Below are 22129 nucleotides of genomic sequence, written 5' to 3'. Positions count from 1 at the left end.
GTAACTCACTGCTCATGGTCTCTCCATGGGGGCTTGCCTGGGCACTGGGCCTCCTCACAGCTTGGGGCTCGGGGCAGCTGGACTATTTACATGAAAGCTTCAAGAGCAAGTCTTCCAGCCAACGAGGCCTCAGAAGTCACCTGGCACCCTACTGCTAGACTGTCTTGGCTACAAGCAAGTTCCAGGCCTGCCCAGGTAGAGGGGAGGGGACCGGACTCCACCTCCTGGTGCGGAGGCGGTACGGGCCCACCTAGAAGAGCATGTGGAATGGGAGGTATCCATGATGCCATCTTTGGAAAACAGAATCTGCTACACAAACATATAACTCAAGACTCATTTATAGATATCTGAGTTTACAGATAAAATAGGAACACCCTACCCAAGGTGAAAGTAACTTCGCCTTGATACTCCACAGTTCCAGTTGCTCTTTCAAGTCTTGAATCTGCTAAGACAGATGACTTGCTATTTTACCTGAAGTCTATTTGATCTCTTGTTTGCACACATCAAGACCCTTTCACATTCGTCTACTGGATAAAGGGCGTAAGTAGATAAAGCCAAAATTGCTCAAGTATGTAAGAATCAAGAATCCAAGTAATGTTCTCTTCTTTGTTGTCGAGGAAAACGTAAAACTTCAAGTCAAGTCTTAAACCTGCCAGCACCGTTTCAAATGGGATCATTTCACATCTTCTCTTTACTCCAGAATGAGAGAAGGACAGAACTGGAAGGGCTTGAATGCATTTAGCTTGGACTCTTGCCTGGTACCAGAACCCGCACAGGGCACTCCCAGGAGGTGTGCACTGTGTCCAGCGGCTCTGCCAGCCCATGCAGGCTGCTTCCTTTTCCTGAGTTGTTACCTTTCTATGAATTTCATCAGTCAGTGCTAGTTCTTCCTTTGTCCAAACTGTCACCCTGGTAACTATACCCAATTCTTCCATCTGTTTCTGTACATAACATGCTTTCCAGGCGCCATTGTCCCTGAAGGCCATTCTCTGAATGTACTCTTTGAAAACATGACCCCCAGGCCGGGCGCGGTGGCTCAAGCCTGTAATCCCAGCACTTTGGGAGGCCGAGACGGGCGGATCACGAGGTCAGGAGATCGAGACTATCCTGGCTAACACGGTGAAACCCCGTCTCTACTAAGAAATACAAAAACTAGCCGGGCGAGGTGGCGGGCGCCTGTAGTCCCAGCTACTCCGGAGGCTGAGGCAGGAGAATGGCGGGAACCCGGGAGGCGGAGCTTGCAGTGAGCTGAGATCCGGCCACTGCACTCCAGCCTGGGCTACAGAGCGAGACTCTGTCTCAAAAAAAAAAAAAAAAAAAAGAAAACATGACCCCCAGGCCCCCAAAGAGCTGTTAAAGCACAGCCACTTGTGAGGAACACAAGTTACAAGTCTGTTGCTTTCAGCAAGTGGGCACAGCCTCCCTGGCACAGCCCAGCCTGCACTCAGGACAGGTGCCACAGGATATAATTTGGCTTAGGTTAAACTTGTGGTCAGGATACATGTCCTACCTTCTAACTAATTTTCATCTAGCTGCTACCAAGTTAGATCTTTCTAGAACTAAATGAGACTGTACGTATCTTCATAAACTTTCACCTTAAAGCAGTGAAAATGTTTTGGCCAACTGTCCCAGCTAAGAGAGATCATTTTGAATCAGGATTCTGTTATCAATGGTCAAAACGATGACAAGAATTACTAAGGTCATCACTGTTGGGAAAAAATGAATTTTGGAACTCAAGTGTATTATTTGTCTTGTTTGTGGGCTTATATTTCTCCCTAACTAAAAGGTTTTTAATTAAAAGATTACTTTGGTGTCCAGATGTGGAGCAGGGGGAGGGTGGGCAGAGCGATGGGTACAGGAAGGGGGATTCCATATCCTGCAAAGCCCTCATGAAACTCACCTAACCATAAACATTGGGTATCAGCGTAAAAACTCAAAACAAAAGGAGAAATGCCCTTCAATTAAAAGGCACTTGAAAAATTAAGGCAATAAAGACTCTTCTCAATGATCTTCTCCATGAGGAACTTAAGGCATTGAATCCAACCAGAAAAATGAATGGTCCAAGATACCTCATGAATTCCACCAAGCAAAACAGAAGCGTCTGCTTGGAATTCGTTTTCAGACTGGATAATCAGCAAGCAACGGGGAAAAAAGGGGGACTGACAAAGAGAGGTGAGAAAGGAATACAAACCGCAAAGAAGTCATGCTTTGCTTCAAAAAGCAAAAGTCAGCAGAAGAATTTCAAGGAAAATGATTATTGATTTGGTATCCTGGGAGAGTGTAACTCTCATGAGGGTTCTAATTCAATCAGGCTAGAGAGGTGAAGAAATGGACAATTATTTTGCCAGGAGCCCATGCCAGAAGCATGCTAAACAGAGAAACGAAGTGAGAATGCTGGTGACACATTCTCCATCCTCACTCCGGTTTCGGAGTATTTTCTCTAGTGATAAGGCTCAATCCGGAAATGAGCTGGAGAGAGGAAGGAAACTGGGAAGGTGGGGGAGGGAAAAAAATGAGAGAGGGAAAAAAAAAAAAAGAGTAGCAGGAAGTTCAACCAGATAGGAACTGATGGAATTTGTTTTTCAGTGTCTCCAACTTCAAATTGCAAACCAAGTGAGAAAAGACACACACTTATGTACACAGGCCCTGGCAGGCACTGGCCAGCACAAGTACTGCCGCAGGTCCCAAGGGGCCCTGGGAATCTCAATTCATTATCTTCGATCATTTCTTTGTCTCCACAGAAAGTGCATACATCTCCAATTTAGGTGCACTCCAAACCAGAGTTATTATCTTCCAATCAATATACAACAAAGATGGTGGGAAAAGGAAGAACTTGGAAATTAGAAATGTGCAACCAGCCGTCCCCACACAGAACAGTTTATGAGAAGTTTTCTGAGCAATTGGCAGTTCATGATGATCTTTCACTGTTGAAGCCAGTACTTCTGAATAGCCGGATTCAGCGGGGAAACAGCACCTCCTGACAACTTCTGTGTCTGGAGGAAGTACTAAGCACCAATAAAGTTAGAGGAGAGTCCTTCAAGCAATAGGAATGCTTTATCTTCTGAGCAAAGAAAAACAGCCAGAGCTGTGAAAAACTATTCCAGAGTGAAATGTAAGGTCTGAAAGCCAGTTTCTGGCAAACTGGGTTGATTTTTAAAAACATAAAATGGTGTGAGTGAAGATTTATTCAATAATCCTTTCTCCAGAACCCACAAGTAGATTGTGCATGGCGTGCAATGTAGATTATGAATATTTCCTACTCTCAGAGAAGAAATACTTATCGATTAGAACATTTCAAAAGGAAAAGACATTTCAAATATCAATGATGACGCTATACAAACCGTGATTTTTATGGTGACAAAGTCCATTTTTAAAAAGAGATGAATGATGAGACTTCAACTGACTGAATCCCTACCATGTGCCAACGACTGGAGCCAGTCACATGCTGGGGGCCTAGAAATAAGAACACAAATCCTCTCTAAGGTGTTCGCTGGCCAGTGTACACCACAAATGAAAAAGTCCACATGTAAAACACAGTGAAGCAATTTCTTCTTTTTTTTTGTTTTTTTGAGACAGGGTCTCGCTCTGTCACCCAGGCTGGAGTGCAGTGGCATGATCATAGCTCACTGCAGCCTCAATCTCCTAGACTCAAGCAACCTCCCATCTCCAGCCTCATGAGTAGCTGAGACTACAGGTGGATGCAACTGAGCCTGGCTAATTTTTAAAAAATTTTTGTAGAGACGGTGTCTCACTACATTGCCCAGGCTGATTTCAAACTCCTGAGCTCAGGCAATCCTCCTGTCTCGGCCTCCCAAAATGTTGGGATTATAGGGGTGAGCCACTGCGCCCAGCTAGCAGTTTCTTCATTAGACACAAAAAGGTCAGAGAGAGGACAGAAAGCATGATTTAAGTTTCATAAACATGTCCTAGAAGTCTTGCATTTAGCTTGGATTGTTGCTGTTTCGTTTTGATGTAATTTTCTTTTTATCTCTATACATTATAGTCAAAATAATTAAGAGAACACATTCTTCACTTGGCATAGTTTGTTCCACTACACAAAGTTCATTCCTACTATGCTCACAAAGGAATTTTACATTTTAAGTGATTTTTTTTTTTTTTAAATGAAGACTTTTAAATGCATAGTCTTAGATTTTAACGCTTCTTTTTGGACCAAGGACACCTTCGAAAATCCAATGAAAGCTCTGCCCGTGTGCCCCCACATATTTTGCATGCAATTTAAAGGAGGTCACAAACTCACTGCAGTGAGTTTACCCTGAGATACTGCCAACACCATGAGCTCTCCAATACCAGCATGCTACAGATGACAAAACTGTCACGATACCACTTTGTACTTCTGAAGTTACTAAGTAATGATTTAATCAATTGGAGTGAACTTTAAAGATGTCAACTGATTTGATCTCTATAAGGAGTTCTCTAAAGGCTCACAAAATAGAAAATAACACTGAGCTTGGCTAAGTGCAGGAAGTAGATCACGGAAACGACAACCGGCCTTTAGCACTGGGTAGTGACCCCTGCAGATCTCAGCAGCCTCAGCGTCAAACTGAGAGACCATGTGGTCTGTACACACGCTATTCCACTCCTAGTCAGACAATTCTGTCGGCAGCAGTGGTTGCCAGGATCACGGGCAGTGCTGGAAGGGTATGCAACTATGATTGGGGTTAGCATGAAATAGTTCAGGATCTTCACTGAGATAATAATGGTTACACAATCCACAAATGTGATAAAGGGGCACAGAGCTATATGAGCAGATGGTACCAATGCCCATTTCCTGGTTTCATCATCCTGTACTGCAGTTAGGTAAGACGTAACCACTGGGGAAAACCAGATGAAGGGTACACGGAACCCCTCTACTATCTTTGCAACATCCTGTTAATCTATAAAAAGTTAAGGAAAAAACCCTCATGACTATTAATCAAGGGCTGCAGATGTTTCTTGGATATAAATATATTCAGATCATCCAGTTCAATAGAGAGATGAAAAAATACACAAGCAACACAACATCAATGTTCCAGATGCTCAAGTTCTTTCTTAATTCAGCCTCCAGCCCCAACCAGGAAGTCAAGTCGTTCCCCAGGCTGGTCCAGACACCTAGTTACATGCTTCTCAACCCTAACAGCTCACCTCTGACTACAGGTAACAAAGAAGTTTTGAAATTTAAACCATTATTTTCTACAAAATAGGAACAGCCAATCATTTTCCCACAAAGTTACAATACAGCATCAACCACTGGTGTCTCTGATGAAGCTCAACAGAAGCTGCTAAGGCCTAACTAACCCCCTTCAATGTAGATTTTTCGTTAAATGTGAAAGAGTTCATTAACTTTGGCAGAACTGCGGTATAGGAGAAAGAAGGCTGATTTTGAAATTGGAGGGACACAGATTTAAAGCCCACATGTGCCATTTTGGAGTGTTCTAACAATTCTCTCTGTGTTTCCGTTTCCTCACTGCTACAGAGGGGATGCTGATGCCTACGTGACAGGATTGCTGCAAGGATGAAATGAGAAAAATCCAGCAGAGGATTTGGCACACAGGTGCTTAATAAAATTGGAATTCTACGATGGCAGTCAGGAGCTATAGAAATTAAAATCAGTAGGCTTCACTTAATGCAAGGGTGATGCTGTTACCCAAGCCAAGAATGTGGTTAACGCCAAGGTTCTGGAACTCGGGATGCTGAAGACAGATCAGCGTCAGCACCTAACTAGAGCACCCACAGAGCTACTGCTACCTTAACGGCCCGCACTACCATGGTTTCCAGGACTCTAGAGGTGGGTGGCCTCCAGCAACACCTTGGCCTCTGCAATGCCAAATACAAATCCAGGCCGACGCAGCTATGACAGTCAAGCGAACAACAACATGCAGTATTCCCGCCCACTGAGGATGGGAGCTGAAAGAGGTTGTATTTTCAAACAGATCTGATCAAAGGCCTCCTGCCTTTGACTATAAGGGCTGTTGTAACTAACAAGGTAAGGTTTCTTAGCAATAGTCTACTCAAGGAAGGTACCAGTATACTCATTAAAAGCAAACTTAACATATGAAAATCCACATGGATGTCAAAGATAAATTTAGAGGTCATTTTGCTTTATAGAAAGAATATTCTGTTTGTCTTAAATGTGATAACATTTAAATAGATTCTGTGTTCTGCACACATGCGGGCACACGTCTAATGGAAAATACTGTCTAGGCCCAACCTCCTCAGTGTGGCACACGGGCCAGCAACAGTGTCACCTGGGAGCTCCTTGGATGAGTACGTGCAGGCTCTCAGCCCCTGCCCAGGCTTCCTGAGTCAGGATCTGCAGTTTGACAAGGAAGCCCTGTGTACACGGCAGGACTTGAGGAGCTCTGTCCTCAGGGTCACTCACGACCCCAAAGCCAGAAGCTCTCAGTACAGCTGCATGGCAGGCTTTCCCCGGGCAGGCTCAACCCTCGGTCCTTATCGAACGTCAGAATAACTGCCGGAACAGTTGGGGAGGTATTGAAAAAAAATTTTTTTTAAATTTTTCTCTTTTTGTAATACAGATACCTGGGCCCTGACCCAAGATTTAATTTAATCGGTCTTGGGCAGGACCCTGGCATTAGTGTTTGTTTAAAGCTTATTAGGCAATGCCAGGGCAACCTTGTTGAGAACTATGGCTACAGACAGAGAGCAGGGCCTGGTAGAAGACTGCCTCACCAACAGGTAGGACCTAAATTCATCACTGGAAGAAAACACTGAACTGGAAGAGAGAGAAAGATGTGACTAACAGAAATCTTGCACAAAACACCATGTTGCATCAAGGTTGATCATCTCTACACCAACTGGACCAAAAGAGATTTTCCCGGGGGCTAGCGTTAGGGAACTGCTTCTGAAGCTCCTCAAACACAGGTAGGTATCTCACTTTAACATGACTTAGCCACCAGAGTCAAGTAACACCACATAGTGATAAAAATCTCAAGGCACCCAACACAAATAAATTCTCAAACACAAATCTGCCAGAGGATCAGCAACCTCTGATCTCTGACAACTAACAGCTTTCTGCACCAACCACATAAATTCTCTTAAAGTTCTACAAAAGCCGATAAGTAATATTCCCCCCCGATCTGTTCAACTGTACCTTTTCAAAGAGGGTGTCCGGGAGGGCAAAGGCTAGGGGTGGTGGGTGGGCGGCAGGGAGAAGAGAGAGGATCAGTGTGCGGGGATGTGGAAGCACCAGTGCAGAAGGCACCGTGCGCCCCACGGGGCTGGGGAGATGGGGGTTATCTCAAGGTGTGGGAGGGATGTGGAGTTGATGCAAAGGCTCAGGCTGTGATCGTGGGGTGGGGGCAGCTATTGGGCAGACTAAAGGAGATGGAGTGCAAGAGGCACGGGACTGGAATTCCATTTCTTCCTGAGGACACGGAGACGACTGAGAGAGTCAAGGAGGAGGGGTTGGAGGGGAGGCTAGGATAAGCCAGAGGCCATGTCCTCAGTGAACAAGGAAGAGTGGCCTAGTCCAGGTCTCACGGTGGGCACTGAGGGCAGAGTTGCAACCAGAAGCCAGCCTGTCTGACCATGGCTCTTTCCAGCAGCCCCTTGTGAAGGAGCAGCCAGCCTGGCCTGATGTCAGAGAGCTTCTCCCTAGTGACCACTGCCTATCCCGTGACTCAGCACAGTCCACACAGGCACCAAAGCCAGGTATCCTTTCCCAGCCTGCTGTTTCCATCTGCTGAGGGTACAGGGGCAGACAAGGGCTAAGATACCAGGGAATTTAGTCCCAATCTGCACAGGGAATCACCAAACAAGACTTCCAACCACTGGTAATTCTGGACTCTCTAAAAATTATTACTATTAAGAAATAAATATCTACCATCCTAGAAATAAAGATTTCTGTCAGTCTGGAAAAATGCCAGGAATTAATAAACCAAGTCTTCTTTTTTGCTCTATGGTCACCAAGGGCCCTGGCTAGGAACCAATAAAAGAACATGAGTACAACATACCAGGTTAGCTGAGTAACACTGGTCACAACCATATGTTCCAGATTTTCTTAAGACAATACCAGTTCTAAGTATTTTTAGCCTGTTATCTTCAGAAATCCGTATTTCAAAATCCTAATATATCTCAAACTATATCCAGGGCTGTCTCTTACACTTAAAAACAGCACAAAAAATTATTTGCAATATTATACAGCCCAATTTAATAATTAGAATGATAAATTATGGACTTCATTCCATTAAGGGTGCAGTTTAGTCACCCCATTCTTTTCTTCCAGTTGTAAAGCAAAAATACTGAATAATAGCGGAAACACCCCATCGAACCCCCTTACAGATGGTGCTGATCTAGCACTGTCTCAGATGCTGTTAGAATGGAACAGGCTGGTTCTAGAGAATGAAGGTGACATGCTTCCTCCCACCTCCATTCCAAAGGGAGTAACGCAGTTGGAGCAGAACGGACAAAATCCCTCCCCGCTTGGCCACGGAAGAGATATTTTCCCCTCCGATTATAACGGCAATGGGTATTCTTCCCCAAGTTTAATCTAGTTCTCACACCAAAACCAAAAGAACAAAAGCCAAAAACCAGAAAACGCTTATTCTTTTTTTTAAGATTCCTTATAAAACATTATCTACCCACTAATATTATTCAAAGGATCATATCTAGGCTGTGTATGAAGCCTCCAAAGTGTTTCGGAAACTTTGTCGGAAAAGTACTAGTCCTAGATAGAAACAGTCCCATACACAGGTGAAAATCAGACAGTATTAAAGCGGAACACAGACACTGTACTGGGCTTTATACCTCGGGAGTCTTCTTACTCTGTCTTTTCCCAAAAATGCAGTCAAGATCTGTTTTGCTCCGAGATGACAGATCCTTCCCTAGAAAAACAATGTGATGCTTTCAGTGAGACCGCTCTTCCTAAGAGAAGGAGCACAGACATGAGTTACGCAGCACCTCAAAGGAAAATGGCTTTTGGGAAAGAAATAAACAACTTTGTAACTACTGACTTTCTACCCACTGTTTCATTACAACTCTTCTATTAGTAAACAAAATTAATTAAATTTTAAAAACAAGTAAACGTTTAAGAACCAGAACTCTTGACATTCACTTAATTATAGAAACAACCCAGAGCATACTGACTGCAAGGAAAGCTAAATTCTACAGCTCACTCTACTCCCGCTATGCCCTCAAGGTGCAATTCCTGGGTCTCTGGGTTCCTCATTTAAAAATAGATCTCATTTGCTTCAGAGACATGAGCTACTTAAAGATTATGAAATGCAGATTAAAAAATACTACTAGATACATAGCTTCAACTCCACATATGCACATGAATGAGAACGTATCATATTTGACATATGGGAGCTTAATAATTAACAAACAAACATTTTAAAAGAATATATATGAATAAAAAATACTGTATAAGGGGGACAGAGTTTCAGATTTTTCTTCTTAAAATGTTCTTTACTGCTCTAGCTGTATTGTCTCTAAATAAAAGGCTACATAGGGAGAGCAGGAAATTAAATGGCTCTATGGTTCTTATTTAAAACACTAAACTCTTTAATTTCAAACCCACGAACCAACTAATTTAAAATTCCCTTCTTTGGAATTTCCACTTCTACCCAATAATCCTCTGTGAGCAGTCGGCCAAATCTATCCCCATTTCTCAACGGTGTGGTAAATGCATTGTAAAATGTGACTACTCCATGTAAAGGCTTGAGGCTCTGGGCGAGGGAGGTTCTGGGTCAGACACAGGAATGTGAGTTTCACACTGGAAGCCGAGTTCCACCATCACAGACCAACTCGTCTTCTTGGTTTCCTGTAGCACACTGACTTGGCAAAGTAATGTCATGACCCAGAAGGTTCTAGTTCACTGACTATCACTGGGGCACTTAAATATGACATTGCTCAGTGACTCCGTGAAATTAAAAAAACAAAACACCCTTCAATTTAATGCAAAACCAGGTGCCAAAACCAGTTTCCAAGGCAGCAGTACCAGATGAAGTGGCCCAGGCGGTATGACCTGTTCCTCCCAGGAGGGCAGGCTCCCTGGGCTCTGCCTGCTGCTCTCCTTCCTACCTGAGCTTGACACTAAGCCCTCCTGCTTCTCATTTATGATTAAATAGGACCTACACAAAAAGACCCAAGGGAAAACCTACTTAAGAATAGACAATGCACATCACAGATAGTGCAAAAAATGAACCGGGAAAGTGGGGAAGAAAACTGGTTGTAGCGGAAAGAGGTGGACACACTCATCGGAGGTGTAGAGATGTCCTCACAGCTTTGCTGCCAGCACAACCCATTTTCCAAAGCAAAGCACAATTTGTACTTCAGAAAAGGCAGCTGTACTTACTTCAAAATGTGTACTGGCCATCTATCCCTAACCTATCCTCTGGAATACAGACACTCTAGAAAACGCAAATTAAGATCTCTTTTATAGGAATTCGACTAAAAGGAATGCGGGAGGGATTAAGGAAGAGAGGGTATATGCAAGATCACAATTCTAAAATACGATGTCAAAAGACAAACACACAGAGATTCAAAACAGATCTGAAAGTCAAAGGGGAAACTGTCAAGCTGGCAGAGACAGTAAGCTATATCAATGAAGGTGCAATTGTGTCTAAAGTTTTGATGATGGATTCTTGTATCAGAAATTTTTATCCTTTAGCAAAGTTCACTTAAATAAGTGTAGAAACCAGGATTGTTACAGGCTTTGCTCTGGATTTGATCTGGAAAACAAGAACACAGAGGAGAAAGAAGAGTCAGAGACCAGTGGAAAGGAATATAAAAGGTGGATAAAAAGGTGAAGATGGAAGTGACCTTGAGACTCTTACTAATTAATGGTCCTGATGGAAAGCTTATAAACACTAGGAAATTATGGCCACTTGTGAATAAATACCACAAATTTAAAACGTATTTAAAAAGCTTATTTGTTTCAATTCTGAATTATGGTCAAATCATACAAAATACTGTTGACAAACTTAGAGAAAACGACAATTAAGAAAACGGGATAGGAAACAGATCTATCTGGATTTGGTTCATCCATTAGTCTTCAATGCATGACATTTGCAGAACCAGTAAGAAAAGCCTCCGAGGGTCAGACTGCAAGTTCCTGCAACGATGAGCAGGTGCTTTCAGGGAAGAACGCTCTATTTAGGATCGTTTTAGCTGTTGTCTAATAATCATGATTATCAGTCTCCCAGTCTATCAGAGTAGCTACTGGGAAGGGAGGAAAATTACTGCTATAGTCAGACACTTTTACAATACCAAGAAGTCCACATGGGAGGCAACTAAAACTTTTATAGACACGAGAACTTGGGAATCAAGATGATTTGGAACCAGTTTAGCAATAACCCAACAAGCTGTATTAGAACTGAGGCTCGAAAAACCAACTCCACGGAAAAGCAGAGTTGAGCTGCCGAGAGTAAAGCAGCGAAGGGCGAGGAAAATGTTTGCTAAAATAAAAAACACTTAGGGTTTATATAGGTAGCTTTGATTGTTTAGAAAATTCATTTTCATTATTCAATCAAGAAGGACAAATAAAATGAAATACTTTTATTTTTATTTTTTTTTAATTGCAAACACACAGAACTGGTAGTCAGCTGAGGGCAGCAGATAAGGGTAACTCCACTAAAAGCCACCGTAAACCAGGGAAGTGAGAAGAGTCAGTGTGGGTGACACAGGTCAGACCCTAATAACCAATAATAAGAGTCAGAATTTTCAAAAAGCCTACAAGGTGCTACTTGATATTTATTTAAATGTCAAAAGAATCAGAAGAGGAAACGGAATGCTCCTCACCACCAGTGTGCGACTGAGGGGCGGGGCTGACTGCGCTGTGCATACCAATTCTGTATTTCCCGACCAGGAAGCTGAGCACCTGAACACGCGTGAGGCATGTCGTTTCCTTAAGAAGCACATAAAAGAGCCCAAACTCTCACAGGAATAAGAAGTCTGCAAGATTCCCAGGATAAAGCTGCACAATTACAGTTTATGCAACTTTCATCCAACGACTGCATAACTGAGGGGAGGAAGCACTGCTCTCCTGCCAACATCTCACCATCCAGTCAGAAAACCTCAAAAATGGCTTTGTATCGATTGACATTTTCCCCTCTGCAGATATAGCCTCTATCTGCAGACATCTTTTAAATTAAAAAAAAAAAACTCACAAACCAAGCTGGAGTTGGGCTTTTAAATAAGCATGGATAAAACTGACTTTTAAAATTATACAATAAATTAGCTCAAGTTAGAATGATAAACTCAGGACCAGGGAAAGGAATAATTATATATCAGAACTAAAAAGATATAACCAGCCAGGTGCAGTGGCTCCCACCTGTAGTCCCAGCACTTTGGGAGGCTAAGGCAGGAGGATCACTTGAGCCCAGAAGGTCAAGTCTGCAGTGAGCCGAGATTGTGCCTCTGTGCTCCAGCCTGGGCAACAGAGTGAGATCCTGTCTCAAAATAAAAATAAAAATAATGATAAAGCCAATATTTAGGCAGTAGCTCTTACCAAGCTATGTAAAATTTCCATCTTCCTGTTTGATTTCCTGGACCATACATGAGTGACAATATGAATCATCCTCATCAACTACGTGAATGAGTTACTGTCATTATGAGCATGCCCACTGGTTAAAATCTTTACGGTCTATAATGCTGAAAAAGCAAAAGTTCCATAAATGGGTCACTTCTTATAAATCATAAAACAGAACCTACCTTAGAACTTAACAAAATGTATCCACATTTTACAAAAGAGGAAACTGAGTCTGAAGGGAAATGGGTAGGTGACTTGTCTAAGCGAGTAATGGCCAGAGTCAGATTTTCTGTGATCTAAGATAGTGCACCCTAGAGGAAACTTTAAAATAAGCTTGCACCGAGGACTGAAAAGCCAGATGGTAAACCATTCTTTTCTTCACTCCCTGGACTTGTGCTTCCTTCTCTCTTTCCTACATAGGCCCAGTCTGCATGTCCTTCCCGTCTCCACTCCAGCTACTCTCTGCAATCTGACAATAGATCCGGAACTCTTTCTTTTCTGCATACTGACTCCCCCTTCTTCCCAGGCAAGGCTAACAGATACAGAACCGTCGCTGGAAGACAGAAAACGAAGGCACAAGTCACCCAGCAGTCTGACAGGGTCACCCAGCAAAGGAGTGGCTTAACTAGAAATAGAAAGCAGATGCTCCCGGCATCCATTAGATTAAAGCAGATTACAGAGGCTTATCCCAGCCTCAGCAAATGCTTCAGATGAAATCATGCATGCAGTCTGGCACCAAAGGAAAATCAGAAGATTCTACCTGTAAAAGTGAAAGCGTAAAATGCTGCCACACCATCCGAAAGTTACAGCTCACTGAGTTTTATTAATTTGCTCTGCAACAGCACCTTCTGTGATCTTGCTTTTTTCTACAGTCTAATGAAAACAGAAGTGCTATTTCAGGGATTGAGTATGAAGTGAGCATTTACCCTCTCCTCAAAAGGACTGAGGGCCAACGAAGCCTATATTCTGATCCGTAGCAGGCTGGGGTGGAGAAGAACCCCAGTCAGAAGGGATACAGGTGACAGCCAAGAAAGTTCCGCGTGAGAGAAAGAAGGGATGAAGCGGAAGAGCCACGGCTGCTGATGAGAGAAGGGAGGCCCAGCCTCTCCCTGCACACAAGCCCTGATTCACTCAGCTCTGCCACGGCCTCTCACCTCAACCAAACCCAGTCCTTACTTTTGGGCTCCTGGCCCCAAATGAAAAACATCATCAATACTTCAAAGTAGTGGGAATTCCAGCTCCCACTGCTATCCAGGCTGGTTCTACAAGTTAAGAGCTTCCCAGCAATGCCCTGATATGCATGGCATTCATAGAAGACCAAAGCAAAGAGATGTGCTTTTCCTGGCATATCGAGGTAAAACACATCCAACCTCCCAGGAAAGAACCATCAGTAGAGACTAGATATGACAGCATCAGCATCATCATCATGCTTCTTATGTATACTATGTAATAAGTAGGTTTCTAATTCATGATACTGTTCTACAGGCAAACAACTGGGGAGTTGATGCGATCAAGTTAAATTGTTTCTTTCCAATGCAAGACCGCCACCTAGTGGCTGAAGGGGACAACCGCATGCACAAATGATTTCACACACTGGGAAGGGGCTGGGGAGGTGGTGATGAAGGAATAGGGATTCTCACCCAGTTCTCAAACGGCTTTCTACCCAACTTGGCAATGACCATGGAATGCCTACGCTGTGAAATAGATAAATTACGTGGAATAAAAGGTCAACCAGGGAGTGTGCTTTATCACACTGGAGGTCTCAACATAGAGCATAATTCTCTAACTTGGCATATTAAGAGCTATTTAACACCAACAAACACTCAGCTGTGAAAAAACACAGTGCAGCTAAAAATGTTGGGCAGGAAATAAAAATTATTTTCTGGGCCGGGCGCGGTGGCTCAAGCCTGTAATCCCAGCACTTTGGGAGGCCGAGACGGGCGGATCACGAGGTCAGGAGATCGAGACCATCCTGGCTAACCCGGTGAAACCCCGTCTCTACTAAAAAATACAAAAAACTAGCCGGCGAGGTGGCGGGCGCCTGTAGTCCCAGCTACTCGGGAGGCTGAGGCAGGAGAATGGCGTAAACCCGGGAGGCGGAGCTTGCAGTGAGCTGAGATCCAGTCACTACACTCCAGCCTGGGCGACAGAGCGAGACTCCGTCTCAAAAAAAAAAAAAAAATTATTTTCTGACCTAGCTACATAAAGTCCCTTTTTCCTCTAAATATAAGCTGATTCCATTTTTCAGCTCAGCCACAGGATTTGTTCCCACTCTAAAGCCTAACCTGGATCCCATCTCAAATCTCCCAGATCTGAATTCTAACAAGATCCTCAGGCACACCACAGTCAACGCGAAGACTCCAGCACCGTTTCAGAGCAATTCAGTCGGGCTGTCCATAAAGCATGAAGTCACTGTTGGCCAAGAGCTAAAATGCTTCAAGCAACTCAGGACAAACACACAGATTTCAACAACAAGTAAAGAAATGCTTAATCTTACCTTTTGTGAATTTCATATAGTGAACACGGTTTTTGGAGATTTTGGACTTTTCCTCAAGGCTAAAAGATTTCTTTTCCTTCTTGTCTGAGGAATCTTTAAAAAAAGATGAAAAAAAGTACATTAAAGTCTTTGTAATCCAATCTCATTTATTCTCCTAACAGTGGATAGTCTTTAAAGAAAATTTTAGGAACCATATCATTTATGATTGAGCTCTTTCATTTATTTGCTCTGCAATAGCACCCTTCTGCTGGATCTCTGTTTTCTTTCTACCGGTCAAATGATTAGAAATATTTCCTTAATTTGCATACTATGGATCAGGCCAAGCTGCCCTCCAGAAATTTAGAAAATCCTTGAGGAAGAAATGAAAACTTGTGTTCACACAAAAACCTAGACACAAATGTTCATATTAGCCTTATTCATCAGCAAAATACCGAAATCACGCCCAAGTCCTTCAACATGTGAATATGCATGAACAGCCGAGCAAGCCCTGGGCCATCCTTGCAGTGGAATACCACTCCACAGTGAAGAGGGGCGGCCGCTGCCACTGCAACGGCCAGGACGAACTCCAGGGTGCTGTGCTTAGTCAAAGAGGTCCATCTAGAAAAACACATCATACGACTCCATCTACAGAACATTCTCGACATGACAAAACTATATAGAGAGAGGACAGATGAATGGTTTCTCGGGGACAAGGATAAAGGTACAGTGAGTACAAATACAAAGATGAAGCATGAGGTTGCTGTGCCGTGGTGGCCAATCCTGTATCTTCACCGTCGTGGGTGCTGCATGAATCTACACTTGTGATAAAATTGCACAGAAGCATATACCCATGTACAAATGAATGGAGGCCAAAAAAAATGATGAAAACTGGATAAGGTTTGTGGTGCAGTTAACAGTAACACCAAGTGTCAACTTCCTGGTTTCGAAAAGCCACAGCAATATAATGTCTCTCCACCCTGAGAGAACAGGGGAAAGACGTTCAGGACTCTTTGCATCATTTTGCGAATTCCTACAAGCCTGTAATTATTTCAAAATAAAAAGTTATTTTAAAAAGTGAATAGAGGCAAGACAGGTTAAATGATCATCTAAATACAGATCAGAGATGACGATTAGGTGACATGTGACGGAGCAGCACTGGCTCCGAGCCACCTCCTCAGGGTTTTGGGGAGGACCACTGGCAAGGCAAAAGGAGCAGGAACACACCACTGAGGAAGACATCCGAGTGGGAACTCCTTTGACAGAAGGGAAAATGTGAGCCAGAAAGTAGTCCCTTGCCTGAAATATCAGAGCAGGCTGATCTGGGGTTAGAGTCAATTATAAATTAGCTAGCCACCTGCATTCTCTCACCTGTATCTGCTTGTCAAGTTCAGACAGAAGAGTGACACAGAAACAGATCACAGGTAGAAGAGAGACTAAATTTTCCTATAGTTTTAAGAACATTCAGCTATGACGTTAGAGAAACTGGAAAAAAAAGCGGCCGGGCGTGGTGGCTCACGCCTGTAACCCCAGCACTTTGGGAGGCTGAGGCGGGCGGATCATGAGGTCAGGAGATCGAGACCATCCTGGCTAACACAGTGAAACCCCGTCTCTACTTAAAATACAAAAAATTAGCTGGATGTGGTGGCGGGTGCCCATAGTCCCAGCTACTCAGGAGGCTGAGGCAGGAGAATGGCGTGAACCTGGGAGGCAGAGGTTGCAGTGAACCGAGATCGCGCCACTGCACTACAGCCTGGGTGACAGAGCGAGACTCCGTCTCAAAAAAAAAAAAAGAAAAGAGAAAAAAAAAAATCCAACAACCCAGCCGTCTTCAGAGGATACAAGAGAAGCTGGAAAAAAAGAAACTCTCACCCTAATACTGGAGCGAAACAAGCACGTGTCCATTCAACAGCATGTGACTGCACTGAAGTCCCTCCCAGGAGTGACTTATTTCAAAGCTGAAATGGGAACTATACAGCAGGCTCGGAAGAACATGAAGACAGACGTTCCACACTTGAGGCAAAGCCCAGCACGGGTGCATTATTTCCACAAGCTGAAACATTCTCTTCTGCAGCCACTTCCCAGGGACACCTTGGATTTTTTTGCAAAGACATCCTACTAGTAAATTCTTCTCTTTTGCACTTCATATGGCACATAACATTTTCAATGCTGATGTTCCCATCACAGATCACAGAGGAAGTTATCAGCTTAAAGTGGCTCCTACCAACTGCAAATGTATGAGGGACTAGGCGCTGGACTGGAGGCTTTCCATGAATTCTTGGATTTCCTTCCCACAGCCACTCCATAAGAGAGCTGCTGTGATGCCTGAACTCACCACAGAGGACGACACTGATAATGCACACCCAGGAAACCACCGTGATGGGACCAATGCCCAGAAAGACATGACTGCGAGGCCACATCCTGAACCACCACACTGTGCCCTCACAGAGCAGCTCTCAGCCTTGAGAGGACAGAAGAATGACCTGGGGAGCGTCTCTACCTTCTCGGTATGCAGGTATCAAGAAGGATGCATGAGTACCGCCAGGCCTTGAGGAATCACTTTCTATCCATTTGTTCATGTGCACTCGTGCCTGAAACTGCTCGGAGTCTGAGTTATGCGTCAATCTCGCTGTCCCTTCCCAGGTGCCCCCTCCCACTTTACAAAGGAAAGGCACAACTTTCCTCTTACTGGGATCAGTGAGGGACAAGCGAAAATACTGGTGTCAAAGCAGCAATCAAAGCAGCTGGCCTAGTCCCCACACCCCTACGCCAACCCAGCTCGTCAGGAGGTACACTGCTAAAGAGATGTGTTTAATAAGCATTCATTAAAATTTATAACAGATCCGCTAATTTTACTAACTATAATCTACTAATCATGAGGGCAGGTACAGTGGCTCACACCTGTAATCCCAGCACCTTGAGAGGCCAAGGTGGGTGGATCATGAGGTCAGGAGTTTGAGACCAGCCTGACCAATATGGTAAAACCCCTGTCTCTACTAAAAATACAAAAATTAGCCAGGAGTGGTGGCATGTGCCTGTAATCCCAGCTACTCAGGAGGCTGAGGCAGGAAAATCTCCTGAACTTGGGAGGCAGAGGTTGCAGTGAGCCAAGATTGCGCCACTGCACTCCAGCCTGGGCCACAAAGCAAGACTCCATCTCAAAAAAAAAAACAAAAAAAACAAAAAAAAAAGAAGGGAGAGAGAAAATAAAACCCTAGATTCCTTATCGAAATCCTTCAGAGTAAAGTAAATTTTCTAGCCTTAATCGTAGTTTATGGCTCTAGACTTGCCAGCTACGCTATCAGGAGGCTTACAGTGCTGACTATCTCTGCTTGCTTTTCTCAGATGTTATAACGCATTTAGTCCTCACAACAACCTTCCAAGGATGACACTACTGCTTCCATTTGACCAAAGAGGAAATCGAAATACAGCCATGTTCAGCAATTTACCCAAGGTCATGCAAATGAAGAGTCAGACCAGGATTAAAATCCAGGCAGTCTGACTCTGGTGTCTGTCTCTAAACCACTACATCCTATTTAATCTCCAAGTCTTATACGGTCATGCTTACATTCTTACATTCTTTTTTTTTTGTAGATGGAGTTTCACTCTTGTTGCCTAGGCTGGAGTGCAATGGTGCGATCTCGCCTCACTGCAACCTCTGCCTCCCAGGTTCAAGCAATTCTCCTGCCTCAGCCTCCAAGCAGTTGGGACTACAGGCATGCACCACCACGCCCGGCTAATTTTGTATTTTTAGTAGAGACAGGGTTTCTCCATGTTGGTCAGGCTGGTCTCGAACTCCTGATCTCAGGTGATCTGCCTGCCTCAGCCTCCCAAAGTGCTGGGATTACACCGTGCCCAGCCAAGCTTACATTCTTATCTGTATTTCTACTGAGTTCAAGTGTGATCATAAATATCAAGATGTTTTCTGTGTATAATTAGTAAGGAATAGTGTCCTTGAACTTTACTACTTCATAGATCCTGTATTTCCTAATATGAGTCACTCGGTATTTTCAGAAAACATTTTCCTTATCTTTTTCTTCTGCTAATAAATTATTGGCCTTCATATTAGAACCACACACAGAACTGTTAGGATATTTCAAAATCATGATCCTATGGATAAGGAAAACTGTCCAAGTTATACATTCCAACAAAAAGTCCAATCTGGTTAGAAAAAGTACCAACAAAGCACCTTTCCCTTCATGCTTTTGGGCTCACTTCCACACACAGCACTGCAATAAACCTTCCTATGGTTAGATGTGTGCTGTGATTTTACCAGGTAATTACCAGCATATTCTGCTAGGTACATCCAAGCAGGACTGTGCCTGACACCCCTGCAGATCCTCACACCTAAACTGGTACCCAGCACACAGCTCAATAAATATTTGCTGAACTCAAGTCTAATTCATTATTTCACTCCACAAAATTCTCTTTCAATCTATCACATATCTTTTGATTATTCACACATGATACACAAGGAATAGACTGTTTATAAACTAGAATGTTTATAAAAATGCTTGCAGATTACAACAAAATCCAATTAAAAATGGGCAAAGTATTTAAATAGACATTTCTTTAAAGAAGATATAAAAATGGCCAATAAGCAGATGAAAAGATGCTTAATATCAGTCATTAGGGAAATGGAAATTCAAATCACAGCGAGACATCATCTCACACCCATTAGGATAGCTCCGATCGAAAATATGAAAGATAAGTATTGGCAAGGATATGGAGAAATTGGAAATCTGATGCACTATTGATGTAGTCACTATAGAAAACAGTATGGCAGCTCCTCAAAAAGTTAAAAATAGAACTACTATATGATCCAACAATCCACTCCCGGCATTACCCAAAGGAAAGGAAATCAGCATGTTGCAGAGGTGCCGGCAAACCCACGTTCAGTGTAGCACTATTCACAACAGCCAAGATATGGAATAAAAATAAGTGTCCACCAACACATGAACGGGGAAACAACATGTGGTGCATACACACCATGGAATACTATTTACCCTTACGAAAGAGTGAGTGTTTTCCATTTGAGGCAACACGGATGAGCTTGGAGGACATCAAGTGAAATAAGCCAGGCACAGATAAATATCGCACATTCTCATTCATATGGAAAAGCTAAAAGAGTTGAGCTCATAAAAGTAGATAGCAGAATAGTGGTTATTAGAGCTAGGTAAAGAGAACAGCTAGGTGGGAATAGCTAAAGATTGGCTACTGGATATAAAAGTCCCACTAGATAAGAGGAAAAAGCTCTAGTGTTCTATAGCACTGTAGAGTGACTATAGTAAGTAATATTTTATTGTATATTTTCAAACAGCTAGAAGAATAGATTTCAAATGTTCCCAACACAAAGAAATAATAAATGTCTGAGGTTATGTGTATGCTAATTGTGCTGATGAACACAACACATGTGTACATTATAAATTGTGCACAGGTATTGACATATCACACTGTACTCAATAAATATGTAGAATTATGTATCAATTAAAAATAACAAAAGCAAAAAACAAAAAGTAGATAAACATATTTTCACTGACAGCTTATGTCATCCAATTTCCCTACCTGCGGTTTCCTGCCCATGGCAAGTGTTCAGTTCAGCCAGAAGCTGGTTAAAATCATCCTGATGGGCAATCCAGTTGTCCTGAAAATATCAAAGAAATGAATGAGAGGTAAGCCTGTAGTTTACCTACACTGACTGAGATGATATATTTTGGAATCAAGGAAATCCAGTGGTTAAGAAATTTTAAATGTTTTACCAAAATATTATTTGATAAATTTAAGTGGATTCAAGAAACAATGTAAAGTTAAAATGCTCTTTATCCAGGTCAATATTAAAAAGGGGCTTCCTGGAAGCTTAAGGCCTGATTTCAAAAGTGAATGACTGTCAATCAAGTCAATCTATAGTAAAGAATCAACAGGCAACGTATGTGCTAAATGTTAAAGTAAAACACAATAAAATTACTGTTTTTTTCTCACTAGGAGAAATTCCATAATTCAAAGGACAAGAACCATGAGAGACACAGAAATGTTCTTCTTTGCTCAGTAGAAATTAAAATATTCTAATTACTTGCATCAACTCCTATTTTACAAAACTCTGAAGAAGGGGAGGAGGAAGGACCTCAAGTCCCCTGAATCAATGAGCATCCATTTGTGAGGTGGTTACCTAATAAGTTCATTATTTTATGAGAGAATGAAGATCTCCCAAACCAGTGGGAAGCAGGGTTTCAATGTGGGCATCTGCCTTATTCACATTCTTATGCATTTTTAAGAATACTTAAGGTAAAGCAGTATGGAATAGGTTTACTGGGCAATGCTTCTTCTAAGAAAATAAGTATATCTGTGTCATCTATCCCTCAACAACTACATTTGAAATCAACCTTATATAAACTCTTTCTTTAGTGGCTAAAAATTTTAGCTCCGCCAATCCACTACTCAGAGATGCTGAACTAACCAAAGTAATTCAATTTACCTAAAGTAATTCTCCAGATTTCCTACCAGATTCTGTTGGCTGCAAAAACTGAGGAAGAAAACTTCCAGTTTAGATACTTTGCAAAAGGGAACAATGATACTAAAAATGAAAAGCACGGTAGGCCACGGACTTCGAATTACAGTGCCACGCATTCAAAGTGTCAGTGTTCAAGAGGAAATGTGAATAAAATGAAATGCTGCACCAACAGTCAGAAACAGATGAATCAATCAACTGACTGGACTAAAATTTTTACATTTACAAGACTAAAGTCAATTATGCAAAGACACCCAGGAGGCACACTGCTGCTCACTTCATTATTGATGGTAGCTCCGAGTCCCAGGTGGTTATTTTTCACTTGAACTTTAATATGATCTGTAGCTCCTTGCTCCTGAGCCCCTAAACCCTGTGGAGATTAAACACAAAGAGAGTTAGAACATGCCTCTCACTGATACTCAGAAGCAGAGCACTGCTACAAAACTCACAGATGCCCATGGCAGGTGTTCTGAGTGGATGATTCTCTCCATTAAATACTTTCACAAAACAACACGGGGCAGGACTCTAAGTCCTCTGTATCAATCAGCACTCATCTGTAAGATTTTCCAGGAAAGGGAAGATCAAGTGCAAAGACCCTGGGTGGGAAAAACTCAGTGTACTGGGAAACCTCACAGGCACCCGGGTGGCTTCCGCAAATGAA

At 42.8% G+C, this 22129-nt stretch overlaps 1 protein-coding gene across 3 annotated transcripts in view; it reads right to left on the bottom strand.

Moving 5' to 3' along the window:
• PINX1 (PIN2 (TERF1) interacting telomerase inhibitor 1) overlaps window positions 1-22129 on the bottom strand; it is a 75339-nt gene that overhangs the window by 46845 nt on the left and 6365 nt on the right. For 2 of the 3 annotated variants that reach the window (XM_025395001.1, XM_025395000.1), the window contains exons 3-6: window positions 21746-21838; window positions 20529-20607; window positions 14988-15080; window positions 8767-8843 (exon numbers count right to left, since the gene is read on the bottom strand). In XM_025395001.1, coding sequence (XP_025250786.1) covers window positions 8767-8843; window positions 14988-15080; window positions 20529-20607; window positions 21746-21838 — 342 coding nt within the window. The remainder of the gene's footprint in view (window positions 1-8766; window positions 8844-14987; window positions 15081-20528; window positions 20608-21745; window positions 21839-22129) is intronic. The other variant, XM_025395002.1, reaches the window with a different exon arrangement.

This window comes from Theropithecus gelada, chromosome 8 (genome assembly GCF_003255815.1).
Source record: "Theropithecus gelada isolate Dixy chromosome 8, Tgel_1.0, whole genome shotgun sequence".
Classification (NCBI taxonomy): Eukaryota; Metazoa; Chordata; class Mammalia; order Primates; family Cercopithecidae; genus Theropithecus; species Theropithecus gelada.
Note: the sequence above shows the minus strand (reverse complement) of the source record. Positions and strands in the feature narration are given on the sequence as shown.